Raw genomic sequence first — 16201 nt, forward strand, 5'->3', positions numbered from 1 at the left:
CTACAAAGTACTCCTGCAATGCATTCTGGACATTACTAAACAGTAGCATACATGGAGTATACAGTCTGAGGATGTACACTGGCTAAAGCTCAAGAAGACAAAAATCGCAAAATCACAAGAAAAGTCAATTATCTCTACCTGTAAAGTGCCAGTAAGCAAAAAAAAAAAAAAAAAACTATTTTCTGACAGCCTTACACAAACACTGATTCTCCTGTCAACTTGCCTTGATTTATGACTGGCCGGATACATGAAAGCACTCCATTCAATAGTAGTGTATTTGTGCCCTTTCCCATTTACTTAAAAAAATGGAAAGAGAAAACCCCATTCGTTTCATCAACATTTCACACCGATTTTTGAAGAGTATTCAATTTAAATCTTGGTGGTTTGCTGTGAGCCACAGCGACTTTGATAATCAGAAGTGTGAATATCAGTCAGCTTTGAGGTGTGTGCTGTGTGTGAAGAACAACTATAATAAGCAGCGAGGAATAGGAGCAGCAGCTGGGAGAAGATCTGCGGTTCGACTTTTCGTGACAATGCAGAGTAATTTACTGTCATTTAATGTCACAAAATCCGTTTGTTTTTGTTTTTCATACACAACATACGGAGGATACGTGCATACTGGGATTCTCATTCAGTTTGCTCTCATTGAGGTCTGCTTTCAGTTAATGTATAGTTTTATTGACATGAATTGTTTCCACTGTACATTTTTTCCCATCATACTAATTTACCAACCTCTGCATTATGCTGATATCTGTATAATTTACCCCATGCCAACCCACTAACAAAAAAAAGCAGTGTACTACCCACTACTCTTTACAAAAATCATAAGAGGAAATGACACAAACTGTCAGCTTTGTTTTTAAATAAACTGATGCCGACTCTCTCCATTTATTGCACTTATTTTTCTTCACTGTACTTCTCATTTTATAGTTTGTATGGTTTCTCTTTGTTTTCTGAAAAAAGAATGCATCGAAACTAAAAAGGAAATCTTTGCGGTTCCACAGTGACGATCATAAGCAATAATTCAGAGTAAAATTTTGAACTCTCTACCTGAATTGGAACTATACCCATATAAAATATAGTTCAATGCTCAAAGAAGCATAATACTCCTTATAGACATGATACCGTAGCTTACTGGAGACTGAATTACCGGAACCTGGCTGATGTTTCCACAACATTACCACAATTTGTAGCACAATGAAGAAGACACATTACTAAATCATGGCTTTTGCCTATTTTGGAATCAAATTAATGGAATAAACTGGGCACTTATTTTGGCACTTGTACTGATTCCTCTTTACCAGGGGTTTACTCGTACATTTATTTATTAATCTTTAGTAAGTGCTCTATCCTGGTCTAATGGCAGTGTAGAAACATACACTATTTAACTAAAAGTTTTCTTGACACTAGAGGTTGATTGATCGTCTGGCCGATTTTAGACATTTTTTAATTAATCGACATAATCTGATTGTGATGCAAATTAGGAGGATTATTAGAGAGGCACATCTGACACGGCAAACAGTTAACGTGCGTTCTGCGCTTGCGCAAGAGAACATAACTCTCTCATACCAGCAGGTGGCGATAGTCTGTATTCGACATCCAAACAGGGAAAACAGAAAAGTTAGAACTGCAAATATATAAACTGAGCAGTGTTTACACGTGCCGCAATCCTTCTCGCGTGACTGAGCCAACGAAGCAGAATAAACTAAAGCTGACCACCTTGGTGCGTCCCGGACTATAAATTCTTATCATTAGTTCTTAATCTAGCCTTATATATTCTCATATAAATATGAGACTGCATTTGGAGAAAGAATAAGAATAACATTTGTAAGGGGGAATGAAAATAACGTTTAGAGAAAGAGTGAGAATAACATCTGGAGAGAGAGAATGAGAGTCACATTTGTAAGGGGGAATGAGAATCTCATCTGGAGAGAGAATAAGAATAACATTTGGAGAGAGAATGAGAGTAACATTTGTAAGGGGAAATGAGAATAAGATTTGTAAGGTGAAATGAAAGTAACATCTGGAAAGAGAACGCAAGTAACATTTTGGAACTCTTTTGTTAGTGAGCTTCAACCAGCTGTAATTTAGGCTACTGGTAGGATCAAGGACCAAAACCTGCTAACAAGTGCACTGATTGAAGAGGTTTGTGTTGTTCAATTAATGTTTCATCTCAACGATTTTCTATATCATGTCTTAATAATTAACTGTTAGATTTAATAACATGAAAGGGGGAAAAAATCTGCATTTACCGGCCATTGGCTGCCCTGATTCTAAACATCGGACAAAGAAAAACCATATGGGTCCACCTCTAGGAACACCTGAACATAAGATTGGTATCTGCTTTCTGAACATCCCATTTAACATTTAGTCCTTATTTGCTGTTATAATCATCAACCACTCTTCTCGGAAGATCTTCCACTAGATTTAAGTGCGCTTGTGGAGATACGAGCTCAATATGTGTCAGTACTCAATACGGTAAAAATGATGCAGCTGTAACTGGAGTACAAACAGAGAGCGATCATCAAACTACCTTCCTACACTCGCTTGCTCTTCACTGATTGATAGGCTGACTACAGCAAATCGTTGTGAAGCTGCGTAACTCAGGCCGAGTGTCGAGTAAATTGAATAGTGAGATGAGATCTGTCCATGTCCATTTGATTTTGACTCCCGGGAGATGTGTCAGTGTGCATATGAAGAAATCCACCTTTTCAGTGTCAAAACTGAGCCACGAGAGCCACACACCCAAAGCCGAGGAGAGAGCTTCACTGGCACAACCTGAGACGCAGGCACTAATAGCAGCATAAAAATTCGAACAGTGCTAATGAATAGGTACAGAGGCAACAGGGGAAATGAAAGGTGCAAAACATGTGCCACTATGAATAAGATAATACTGGCACACATGCGTTAGGATCAAATGTGCAAACAAATACTTAAAGCAAAAAATCTAGAAATCTCTGGAAGCAGAATTAGGCAATAGTAAAAACATCTGGCCTGCCTGATTTCATTGTTTAGCAATATTGTGGTAAATGAGCATGGAAAAGAACATATTCACGAATATAACTCAAACATGGCTGCTGTATAAAACGCACAAAGCATCTGCTGGCACTAAAAAAAGCGTTGATGATAAATGTCATCAGTGCCTATGCTCCACAAGTGGGTTGTGAGATGAAAGAGAAGGACAAATTCTGGAGTGTGTTAGATGAAGTAGTAGAAGGTGAACCTAAGAAAGAGCTGATGGGAAGGTATGGCCTTAAAGGATGGAAATGGCAGTGGTGAACACATTTTAAGAAGAAGGAGGATCATAGAGTGATGTATAAGAGTGGAGGAAGGTGCACACAGGTGGACTATGTTCTCTGTAGGAGATGCAACCTGAAGGAGCTTGGAGACTGTAAGGTGTTGGCAGGGGACAGTGTAGCCAGACAGCATCGGATGGTGGTCTGTAGGATGGTTTTGGAGGCAAAGAATAAGATGGTGGAAACTGAAGGAAAAAGATTGTAGTATGAGATTCAGGGAAGAGGTCAGACAGGGGCTCAGTGGTGGTAAAGAGGTGCTGGATGATTGGGCAACTACTGCAGAAGTAATAAGAGACAGCTAGAAAAGTACTTGGTGTGACCTCTGGAAATAGAAAGAAAGACAAAGACATGGTGGTGGAATGAGGAAGAGCAGTAAAGCATAAGGAGAAAGAGGTTGGCGAAACAGAATTGGGATCGACACAGTGATGAGAAAAGTAGGCAGGAGTACAAGGAGATGCAGCAGCAAAAGATGAAAAAAGAGGGAAGTAGCAAAAGCCAAGAAGAAGGCATATGAGGAGCTGTATGTGAAGTTGGACACTAAGGAAATAGAAATGGATTTGTAGCGATTGGCCAGGCAGAGGGACTGAGCTGAGAAGGATGTGCTGCAAGTTAGAACAATAAAGGATGCAGATGGAAATGTGTTGACTAGTGAGGAGAGTGTGTTGAGAAGATGGAGTGAGTATTTGAGCAGCTGATGAATGAGAAAAATGAGAGAGAGAGGGTTGGATGATGTGGAGATGCTGAAGCAGGATGTAGATAGGATTAGTAAGGAGGAAGTGAGAGCAGCGATTAAGAGGATGAAGAGTGGAAAATCGGTTGGACCAGATGACATACCAGTAGAAGCATGGAGATGTTTAGGAGAAATGGAGAAATTCAACAAGATTTTGAAAGGTGAAAGGATGCCTGAGGAATAGAGAAGGAGTGTGCTGGTACCGGTTTTTAAGAAGGGAGATGTGCAGACCTGCAGCAACTACAGGGGAGTTGATCAGTCACACCATGAAGTTATGGGAAAGAGTAGTGGAAGCCAGGTTGAGAGAAGAGGTGACCATCTGTGAGCAGGAACGACAGGCTGGTTCAAGGTGGAGGTTGGACTGCATCAAGGATTGTCTCTGAGCCCGTTCCTGTTTGCAGTGGTGATGGACAGGTTGAAAGACAAGGTCAGACCGGAGTCTCCATGGACTATGATGTTTGCAGATGATATTGTGATTTGTGGTGAAAGTAGGGAGCAGGTTGAGAAGAGCCTGAATAGGTGGAGGTACACGCTGGAGAGAAGAGGAATGAAAGTCAGTTGGAGTAAGACAGAGTACATTTGTGTGAATGTGAGGGAGGGCAGTCGAGTGGTGCGGTTGCAGGGAGAAGAGGCGGTGAAGGTGGAGGAGTTCAGGTACATGGGGTCAACAGTCCAAAGTAAAGGAGAGTGTCTGACCTGCGATGATGTATGGTTTAGAGCAGGGGTCACCAACCAGTTCGCCAGCAAGGACCACATGAGTCGCCCGCGGGCCTTTTATAAAAATAGCTCACCATAGCACCACCTACCAGTGAGCTGCATCTAATTTTTTTTGTTGCTATTCTTTTTTAAATCACACTTGCACTGGTGTGAATTTGAAAATGACAATATTAAAATATAGATGACTAGATATAGATGAATATCATTAATTATTAATAATAACATATAATTAAAGGTAAATTGAGCAAATTTGTTATTTCAGAACGTGTGTGTTATTTCGACTTATGTGTAACAATCTGGTAGCCCTTCACATTAGTCGGTACCCAAGAAGTAGCTCTCAGTTTCAAAAGGTTGGTGACCCCTAGTTTAGAGACAGTGGCATTGAGTAAAAGACAGCAGGTGGAGCTGGAGGTAGCAGAGCTGAAGATGTTGAGGTTTTCGTTGGGAGTGATGAGGATGGACGGGATTAGAAACAAGTTTATTAGAGGGACTGTGCATGTAGGATGTTTTGGAGACAAGGTGAGAGATGCGAGATTGAGATGGTTTGGACATGTGCAGAGGAGGGACATGGGGTACATCGGTAGGAGAATGCTGAGGATGGAGCCACCAGGAAGGAGGAAAAGAGGAAGACCAAGGAGGAGGTTTATGGATGTGGTGAGGGAAGACATGCAGGAAGTTGGATTGAAAGAGGCAGATGTAGAGGACAGAGGGGTATGGAGAAGAACGATCCACTGCGGTGACCCCTAATAGGAGCAGCTGAAAGAAGAAGATGATGATGATTACACATTGAACCCTTTATCCAGAGTTTATTATCAGTGACGATATAAAGAATACCCTCGTAGGACTTCATCCGAGGAGGTTATGTTGAGCCAGGGGTGGATTTTGGGCTTCACAAAACCCTGACTCTCAGGCTTCAGCACATTAGTCGCATACAAGGCCACTTCCTCTCGGGTCAACTCTGCTGTTTGAGATTTTCGATTACTGTGCTACATGCTTTCACTCCCCATTGGCTCACAACCAACAAGAATGCATGCTGAGTGATGGGGTCAGTGAAAGGACACACAAAACTGAGTAAAAGCTTCACTGTTTATCTTTTGTGCACCAGAGAGAAGAAGAGAGGTCTCTGAAATACACCCGGCGCTTGAGGCAGTCCATCCGTAAGTGTTTTATTTAAGCCCGGAGAATGGAGAGAATAAAAATGTGAGCATTCGAAAAAGCTTCGGCCACCGAGCAGAGAGAATAGAAAACACGCCCAGTGTGCCTCGCTATGACAAATGGATTTTTCTATTCGCTGTAGGAAGCAGAAAAGTAATCGAGAGCTGGCCGTGTTTTCTATTGAGAACGTTGGACGACGAGTGGATTATTGAGCAGCTTTACCTTTCGAATAACTTTATCTGAGAGATGTATTAATATGTGCTAGTTGAATACGTCACAATATATATTAAAGCAGGCCTGGAAAAAGACCAAGGCCTAATTTGATATTCAGGAGGTCTATTGCTCAATATTTTAACCAGCAAAAGAGCACCACCAAGTTACATATGGATGATATCCTGGATGATATAATGCAATTCTCAGTGCTAGAAAAACAGAAAGCAACATTTATACTAATCAACCCATCCAGCACTCCTACATTCCTCTCAGGTTGTTATTCTATCCAGACCGTGCATGGCTGCGCTGTCGGCTTCAGTTTGCTCTCTCCTCCATTCTGCCTGGCCTCTTTAAAATCGCTTGCTCCCACAAGCCCATGACTGGATTAGCTACTCGACGTGCCTTCTGCTCAGCTCTTGACTCAAGCTCCTCACATTTCGCTCTCCATTAACACTTTTTCTGCAAGTCTTCACACTGACAAATTTATCTCCTTGACACTCTTGTGTTTGAAACACTGACGCTGCATACCAAAAGGAGATTCCCTCAACAGCAGCCAAAAATGACCAGGAGCACGTGCAATTATGCAACCAAAGCTCATATGTTATTCAAAATTACATACGGTCAACTGCAACACCTAAAGGAAAAATCCACCATGAATGACTCATATTGACCTTCAGAAATATGATCTCGTGTTCGGTGACATACACGATTGCTTACGTGAGGAAGTTGACTTTTTGTTTTTTTTCATCAAGTCTTGGGCTAATGGATTACCCACAATGCTGTGATAGTGGTGCCAGTAAAATTTCCCAAAGACAGTGATTTATTTTCACTTCTTTATCTGTAACATGTAGTCAGACTGATCAGGTTCCGGATCTTCTACGTCTAAGGGGAAGTGTTGGCTCAGTGGTGTAAATGTTGGCCTTCCAAAAAAAAAAATAGGTTATGAGTTCATATCCCAGCACTTTCAATCTACTGCATTTGCGGCCCTTATGCAAGGCCCTTAACCCTCAACTGTTTAGTTGTCTGGATATAATGATATAGTACAAGATGTAGTGTCTGACAAATGTCATAAATGTAATGTCAGAGGTGGAAAGACTGATAAAATATTCTACTGAAGTAAAAGTACTGTTTCTCCAATGAAAATGAAGTACTTTACTTGCACTTAAGTACTTTCGTGTGAATTTAGCGAGTTTGTCCTCCACCCATCAATCAAAGTGCAGTAATTTCCAGAGTGCGATTCTCTTCACCCCCCCTTGCATAATTTTTTATTTATTAAAATGTTTTCATCGGTAACAGATATGATTTAAAATGTAGTTAAGTACAATAATTCAACCAGAACATACTTAAGTAAAAATAAATTGACTGATTTTAAAAACTACTTTAAAAATTTGAAGTACACAAACAAACTACTTGATTACAGTAAATGTAATCAGTTACTTTCCATGTATATCTCTTATCTTATGCATCACTAACTAGCTGAGCCAGGTCTTTACCATAATGTAATGGAACAGACTCATACATAGCTGCACTGCATTCTGAAACTCTGCTTTCACATTAATTCAACAAAAAATTTTTTTATACTGAAATCCTGTATTTTCAGAATCATTGGATTTCTTTGTTCTCCTATTAAACACTATTGTAGTTGTGCTCATGGGAATTACAAACATACTGAAACAACCAATAAATCAGCAACATAATCTAAACGTGTGTGTTTCAGGTTAAAACCTTTAGATAAAGCTGGATTTGAAAATATTAATCAGGTGTACAAAAACATCAGTAAAATCCTGATGATAATCAGTATCTATTCCAAGCTGTTCATTTAAGCATAAATTGATTAAAGACATACCCCATGCAGGGGATTAGGGATATTACTGTTAACACTGCAACTGTATTGCTAATAAACTTCTTTTGGGGATATACACACAGAGTAATGAGCTAAACACAAACACATAGCATTGTATACTCCTGTCCAATCAACAACCAACTGCAAAAACACAAACCAACATTACTCCTGTCTAATAGAGCAGAAGTTCATATATGCTATCTGCTAGAATCCTTGATAATTGCCAAATTCCCCAGCATACACACTTTTTTCTCTCAGCACTCTGTTAAAACTTTCTCCATTACAAACACTGCATTATTATACAGGTGTCTCTGCCACAGCTGTCCATCAGAATTATTGCTAACCTACACCAACAATGTAAATGGCATCCGTATTGCAACAAGTCACTCAAGTGAACAAGACTTAATCAAGGCACAATTAGAGAAGTGCTGGCCTGGTGATGAGGCAACACACACACACACACACACACACACACACACACACACACACACACACACACACACACACACACACACACACACACACACACACACACACACACACCCCTGCTCTGATAGATGGCCAAGGTCAGTGCTGAGAGTAATTACAGCACAGAACCAGACTCTGTACACACTCACATTATGTGTATATTTTTGGGTTTTCTTTTTTTTTTTTTAGGTTTAGGATATTAGGGTATAAGTTTAATCCAAAACTCACATGCAAACCAAGTCAGCTGGCGAATAAGGTCAACTTGACCTAATGCATGCTGGAAAGCTGAGAACAAAAAACTACTGTACAAATCTTAGTTGGATCAAATAAATCAGTGCTGAGGGGGTGGATTACATTTCATAGTTAAAGCAGTAAAAAGACTTTCTCAAAAGGTTGATCATTTTTTATAAAATGATTAACATGCATAAATATTAAGATATAACATTCTTATTTCACCACATTAAAACAACTTTACAACACACTCATTCGTTTTAATTTTTTTTTCTTCTTATTTTGGGCTGAACATCAGAGGTTTTATTTAAGAAAAAACCCTGTAGAAGTTAGTTCTTTGAAAATGAGATGGTAAGAGTGAGTAAATGAGTGTGAGAGAGAGAGAGAGAGAGAGAGAAAGTGAGTGTGTGAGTGTGAAGATGCAGCTTATCCTACCCACCTTCCTAATAAGTAGTAAGAAAACTGAAGACTCAGAAGTTCACAGTGTTCAGCTAAAAACCTGCACAGAACCCTGAACTTCGTGTATATAAAATAATGCTAATATGAACATGAACTATTATTTATTAGGGGAAAAAAAAAAAAAAAAAATCAGTAAAACAATTATATATACAGTCATCCCCCGTTTATCACCGAATTGCATTTTGCCACATCACTAATTAGTTTGGCTGATTTTCCCGGTCTCTCGGATAGCACCATAGACCAAACAACTTACAGGGAATTGTTTTTATGGAATTTTATGTTGGAATAAAATTTATTAATAGAAATATAATTATTTATTATAAAATTAGGTAAAATCTTAATACAGTACTGTATACATAAAATTGCATTTTTGCGGTGGCGTCTGTTTATCGCTGTTTTTGTTTATCGCGGGCGGTTTTGGAACGTAACCACTGCAATAAGCGCGGATTACTGTATGTACGTATATATATATATTCCTGCTTCTTAAACATGACATTAAACAAAATGTTCACTTGCTGTCTAATAAATCCCACCTACTAACAGGTTCCATGATAAAAAGATGATCAGTGTAATTCACTCATCACCTGTCATAATGTATTAATGTCATAATGTCAATATTATAATGCCAGTGTCATTACTAGTCAAGGTATATTCCTTCTGTTCATCGAGTGCTGATGAGAATCATTTGAACACGATTCAGGACCCACTCATATTTACATACACATGTGCAACTTAAAGGTTTAGTGAAAGACAAGGACACAGAATTTAGACAGAATGCACCAATACTGTACATGATTTATAAAAAATATCTAGATCGAAAAACTATAACCTATGAATGCGTTCACCGTAATAAAAAGAAATAACAGGATGCATAAATATACATGGACATGAACACTATATGTGGAAGATGTTCTACTAGATTATGGAGTGTGTGTGTGGAGATGTGTGTTCATTCAGCCAAAAGGGTGATCTGATATTGGGTGAGGAGGCCTGGGGTGCAGCCAGCATCCACAGACACCCTATACAGCATTGTGCCGTTATCTTTGTTAAAGCAGTATAGGGAATATGGCTGGAAAAGTCAGATGTCCCAGTAGTTTTGTCTACAGCATGTAAATACGACTACAGGTGGTCTTGACCAAAACATCTCCATCTTTTAAACTAGCTCACAATCATCACAGGTTGTCGGTCATAATTTACATTGCTATATATTCTAAATAATTAATTTGACAGATGCAGGGCAGCGTAATCTACACATGAAGAGAATAAACACACACCTGAGCCTGGATTATCTAGTCACAGAGTGACACCACGGTCGAGTTTTGCTCTTGGTCATGGATTACTATGGTACCCATGATCTCCTGATGACAGGGTGAATGCTCTTTTCGTTGTGCTACTCGGGACTTCAGGTTCATGACTCCTTTAAAGAGAAAAAGAGTATGTGCATGTGTTTATCTTACCTTCTGTGCTGAGGCCAGGGCTGGAGGTGAACTGAGCAACATCTACAATCTTCACTGCGAACTGCTGGCCTGTCTCTCTGTTGATGCATCTTCTCACCACGCTAAATGGCCCCCTGTGTCAGGAACACACAAAAACACACACCCCAGTTTAGAAGCTGTATTCACCTCTGGCATCGGTTATTTTACAATTTGACGTTTTTTCAGCGGTGCAGCAGACAGACTCGGATCTCGCTCTCAGCAAGAAAAAAGCGAAAGGGTTTACGGCTTCAGAGGTCTGGCTTTGTACTGACATGCTTTTACCGCAGAGGCAACGGTGTAATTGAAATTCATAAAACAAATCCACGGAGGACCCTGGGCAGGAAGTCTGAACCATTTCATTTATCTGGTGTCAGTACCTCCTCGGCTTCTGCTGCCGTATAAATAACTGAACAATTGTTGCTGGTGCTTTGGTATTAGTGTGTAATCCAAGCCTTTGGGTCTATAAATCTCTTTCGTCCACAGCACACACACACACACACACACACACACACACAGGATGAGAAATGTAATAAATGCTCTAATTTAACTATTAATAAATGGACACAGTCTTACAGCAGCTCGAGGGTATGTAAAGTGAATGAAAAGTTGTATGAGATGAACAGTGCTATATTTAGTGCTGAGTAAGTATATTTAGCCTGAAAGGGAGGATAGATGAGGCAGTAACAACAAGACACAAGACCACACACTCCACACAGGAAGGAGAAGACGACTCATTCACAAGGTCACCATGTTACACTAAATGAAGGCCCAGTTTCAATGCGAGGAGGATTATTGTAACCTTTCATGTTCCAATAGAGTCCAAAATCCCCTGAGAGCAAGTGTGTGTGTTTTACACATTTCCCCTTGATAAGTTGCTCCTCTACCTAATGGTTTTTGTGGTTGATGAAACTTTTGCAGAAACGAATTGTGGGTCTGTTTCGCAACTCAGCATCTCAGATAAGGAAAGAGTTACTTTTACAGAAATGTACCTGCAGAAACATTTTCCATCTCTTACGTCTATGAATGGCAGTTTGTCTACATTTTGAAGTACATTTTTACTGCAACGGGACAAATCCTGAGCACAACAACGGCTATTCAGAACAAAGCGTCAGCTTGATTAGTTTCAGGATTTGAGCGTTTTATAAATAAATCACTTGTTATTGAACATCACTCTTAGGAGTAAAATGGCATATGCAGTAACAACTCACTTGTCCCATTAATTTTTTTTTTTTTATCAATAATTGATCATATTTGTTAATTTAAAGAACACAAGTTTAACACATTATAGTTTAGGTTTTTAAACTGTGTGTGTGTGTGTGTGTGTGTGTGTGTGTGTGTGTGTGTGTGTAAATAAAAAATCTAATCAAAAGAGCAATTTGTTTAGCCTTATTTCATCCACCAAAGAAACACAAATTCAAATCAGCTTTCTGTAGTAGACGAGTGCAATGACAGCCAGACAGCCAGGCCAAGCTCACATCAACATACTCCTCTTCCCTTCACACTTTTCTTCTCCATTATCTACAAGTGAAGATATACAGTATGATTATTTTTCCCTCTGCCTCGTCAATGCTGATGGCTGTAATCATTAGCGTTATTGTTACTGTAATGGCCTTGCTGTTGATGGTACTGCTGCTCTAATGAATAAAAACAATAAACACAAGACACATTTTCGATTGCTTTTATTTAGTACAGATGAAGCTTGCTAGACTTTTTTTGTAGTTACCTAAAAGCTTAATCAATCAGCACACCTGCATACGACGATGAACCAAACCGAACTGTCCACATTTCCAAGGTCGCTTGAACTAATCTGCAGGAAAACCTCAGTTTGATGTTATCACCCAGTTAGAGTGTCACCGCGGTGAGAAGTGCAGCTCTCAGCTGTGCACGACACTTTGGAAGTGAAGAGTCGGTCGCCTGCTGCTTTTCAATAGAAGCCCTGGTTAAAATGTTTAACAGCTGTAGAGGGGAACGTGATTAAAAGAGCTAACAGTAGGTGGGGCAGGAAGACTAAACCTCCCCATTATAGGTCCCACATGTACGACTCCCTTCTGCCTCGATGCTAATGCTGGCGTCTCTGATCTGCGCACTGGCGCTGCACAGTGAGAGGAGCAACGGAGGACGAATGTTTAAGAGGGGCTCATTAACACATGATCCTGCTAATTCCACTGAGTGAAGGCCCCAGGTTTCCCCAACTTAACTCAAGTGTATGGAAGCAGATGGCAGAGGGCCCAAAGCTGCTTTGCTGGCAGAGCCTGAAGTGCAGCAGCATCACTACTCCACGTTAATGCAACCTGGACTCCCACACAGAGCCACAGAAGTACCTTACTGCTCCATTCAAAATAATGTTCATATATAAACCCTTCTATAAACCCTTCTCTCAGGGCAGCATCTATACAGATTCATTTAGCAGCTGTAGGGTGTTACTCTGCCTGAGCTAAGTTATGAAACACCACTTATGTGTGCCAATTTAAAGACCCAAAGAGCAGGCATTAATATATAAAACCCAATTGAGTATTAATGTGTCTAAACATATAGTAAATTATTCCTTACTGATGCAGCAGAAATGTTTTAAATTAGTTATTTTATTCCCTTATTCAACATTCAGGGTTTCTGCAGGTTTCACAAAGTCTTTTTTCAATAAAAAACTTTTAAAGACCTTTTTAAGACCATTAAGAATGACCTATATCATGACCTATATCAAAAACACAAAAATACATTGTTAGCAGCTGGCTTTAACAAAGCCTAAAATCCATTTGTTTAAAAGCCAAGTATCGCTAAATAAACCTGCTTCCACATAGCTGAAAAACGTTTATGTCTGTGGAACAATCCAAGAGAGTCGCACCAATAACAAAAAGCTGATTGGTCTCATTTGCAGTCGTAATACAGCGGATTATATTTGGACTGGCGAAAGAAGAGTGAAAGGGAAAGTTTATAGGACTGTGGTGAGACCTGCTATGTTCTATGGTTTAGAGACAGTGGCATTGAGTAAAACACAGGAGGTGGAGCTGGAGGTAGCAGAGCTGAAGATGTTGAGGTTTTCATTGGGTGTGACGACGATGGACAGGATTAGAAATGAGTTTATTAGAGGGACAGCGCATGTTGGACGTTTTGGAGACAAGGTGAGGGAGGTGAGATTGAGATGGTTTGGACATGTGCAGAGGAGGGACATGGGGTACATCAGTAGAAGAATGCTGAGGATGGAGCCACCAGGAAGGAGGAAAGGAGGAAGACCAAGGAGGAGGTTTACGGATGTGGTGAGGGGAAGACATGCAGGTAGTTGGTGTGAAAGAGGCAGATGTAGAGGACAGGGGGGTATGGAGAAGGATGATCCGTTGTGGCGACCCCTAATGGAAGAAGCCGAAATAAGAAGAAGAAAAAGAAGACTTGCTTAGACTTGTTAAAACTCCATGGAAAACCTGCCATCTTAAGAACACTCTAAACAGAGTCGTGAAGAGGTTACTTTAAAAATATTTTTTTTTTTATTTAGGAGAGAAAAAAAAAACCACCTTTAAAAGATGTATACACACTAAGGTCTATTCTATACCATTTTATGCATGTTTAATTCCTTTAGCTGCTGTTGCACTTCAGTCCCTGCTTTGCAAAGTATATTCTTTAGTCTCTCTACAAACAGCACAAGCAAAAAATAAATAAAAAATCATTTAAATATTATTTCCTCCCCTAAATATGCATACTTCACTCAATCTTTGAACATCACCTGCAGCACTCCCACAATGAATCCCCTACTGAATGCAAATGAGTAACTGATGTTAGAGATCTTTGTAGCTGTAGTGTGACATCCTTTAGTACAGACCAAATAAAGAAAAACCAAAATACTGTGTTAATCAGTGATGAAAATGCTGAGTAGGTTCTATTGCTGAACACTGCACATCTCTCACCTGAGGACAATTCATAATGACCAGTAGCTGAGAGTCTGTAGAAATTTGATTTCAAGAGACTTCTGTGCCCGTGGAGGAAACGCTGATTAAGGCTTTGCCACTCGGACTGCCTTTATCTCCTCAAGTCATTAAATCGACTCCAATCTCTATACTCAATCTCTGTCTACATGTGTGTCTGCTCAGGTTATCAAAGTTTATTGTTTCAGTGCATTTCATGTCGGATATTAACTCATCTCCATACAATAATGATCAAAAATTGGAGCTCTGCTGGTAGAAGACTGCACTTATAACCAGAAACGAATGAGGGTGTAAAATAAAATGAATATGAGCTCGAAGAATTGCTGGACATTTTCACCAAATAAAACTCCCTCAGGTTTTATGCTACACAAACGGTATAAACACAGTCAGCGCATCAGTGAGCTCTGTGACCAATCTTTAAGCGTACAGTGTAGGCTTGGCTTAGGAAGAACTGGTGGACCCTCTGCCAGTTTAGCAGACCCAAAGCATTATGGGAGTTGCTAGCACTGCCCAACAGCAGCTGCTGCCATAATCACATGCTATGCCACCAGTGGTGATGTGCTGCAGGAAACAGCAAGGGGCAGCTTTGGTGCCAGATTTAACAGGGCACTGTGCCTATTAAGCAGAGTTCGAGGCCACACTGCCCCCCCCAAACACACACACACGTGGAAGTGAACGTGCCAGGCATGTTTTTGGCAAAGAGGAAAAAGTAACTGCTAAATACAGGCAAGGATGATGGAAAGCAGACATGCTGAGCTTTCCTCAGAAGCACAGAAGATACTACACTGGCAGGCAGAAACATGAGAGGGGGCACAGAATGAAAGGAAGAGGGAGAAAAAGATGTGAAGCACATTTTTTGGAAAAGGATTTAACATGTAGATTTAAATAAAGCAGAAGATTACAAGAAAAAAAAGCTTTTAAAAAGTTGACTTCAGGGCCGTGTTTGTTCACAGCCGGGCTGCAGTACAGCAAACTGTAGAACGAGGGTTGCTAAGACAAAGAACCTCATGCGCCTTCAACATGCAATTTGTGAGAGTGAAGTTCGGCATTAAGAGACCTCTTCCGAGAATGTGTACGGTTTGAAAATCTGCAAAACTGTAACAGCAGAGCAGGGGATCTGATAGCATTGCGGTTGAGATTTGACTAGTCAGAGAATCGAGATTACGAGGTGTAAGGAGGAAGTTCACCATGGATGAGAAGGCGGTCCATTGCAGGGCAACATGCGCACACATGCACTAAGGAGGGAGGAGGAAACTGCAACAGACCTGGACAACATTTACAGAAACACACACAGTGAGTATCCCAAGCTCAGGATTGAAGCGTGGACCCTGGAGCTGTGAGGCAGCAATACTACCTTCCGAACCGCCTACCTAATCCTTGTCCAGATTCAGAGGTGTGCATATAAAACAGAACACAACCTAAAACAAATGTAAACAAACAAAAATAAAGGCATTTAAATCCATCAGACAAAATTAGGATGATGACACTGTGGTTTTATTCAAATCATCAATATCAGTGTTCTTAATCCTTCTTTAATAAACTAACAAGTCAAATTACCCATTGGTTGACTCAGTGGTCATTTTAGTTCCTACTGCAAACACCTGTCCATGATTTTCTAGGTGGATATCTCCTCAGATGTTTGACTGCTGCTACGTGCCATATTGAGGTTTGTACCATGTATCAGTGACCCTCCCCCAGGC

At 40.2% G+C, this 16201-nt stretch overlaps 1 protein-coding gene across 13 annotated transcripts in view; it reads right to left on the reverse strand.

The window, feature by feature from the left end:
- caska (calcium/calmodulin-dependent serine protein kinase a) overlaps positions 1-16201 on the reverse strand; it is a 132206-nt gene that overhangs the window by 59501 nt on the left and 56504 nt on the right. For all 13 annotated transcript variants that reach the window (XM_046844682.1, XM_046844696.1, XM_046844693.1 and 10 more), the window contains one exon: positions 10570-10682. In XM_046844682.1, the coding sequence (XP_046700638.1) occupies positions 10570-10682 (113 nt within the window). The remainder of the gene's footprint in view (positions 1-10569; positions 10683-16201) is intronic.

Source organism: Silurus meridionalis, chromosome 3 (genome assembly GCF_014805685.1).
Source record: "Silurus meridionalis isolate SWU-2019-XX chromosome 3, ASM1480568v1, whole genome shotgun sequence".
Lineage (NCBI taxonomy): Eukaryota > Metazoa > Chordata > Actinopteri > Siluriformes > Siluridae > Silurus > Silurus meridionalis.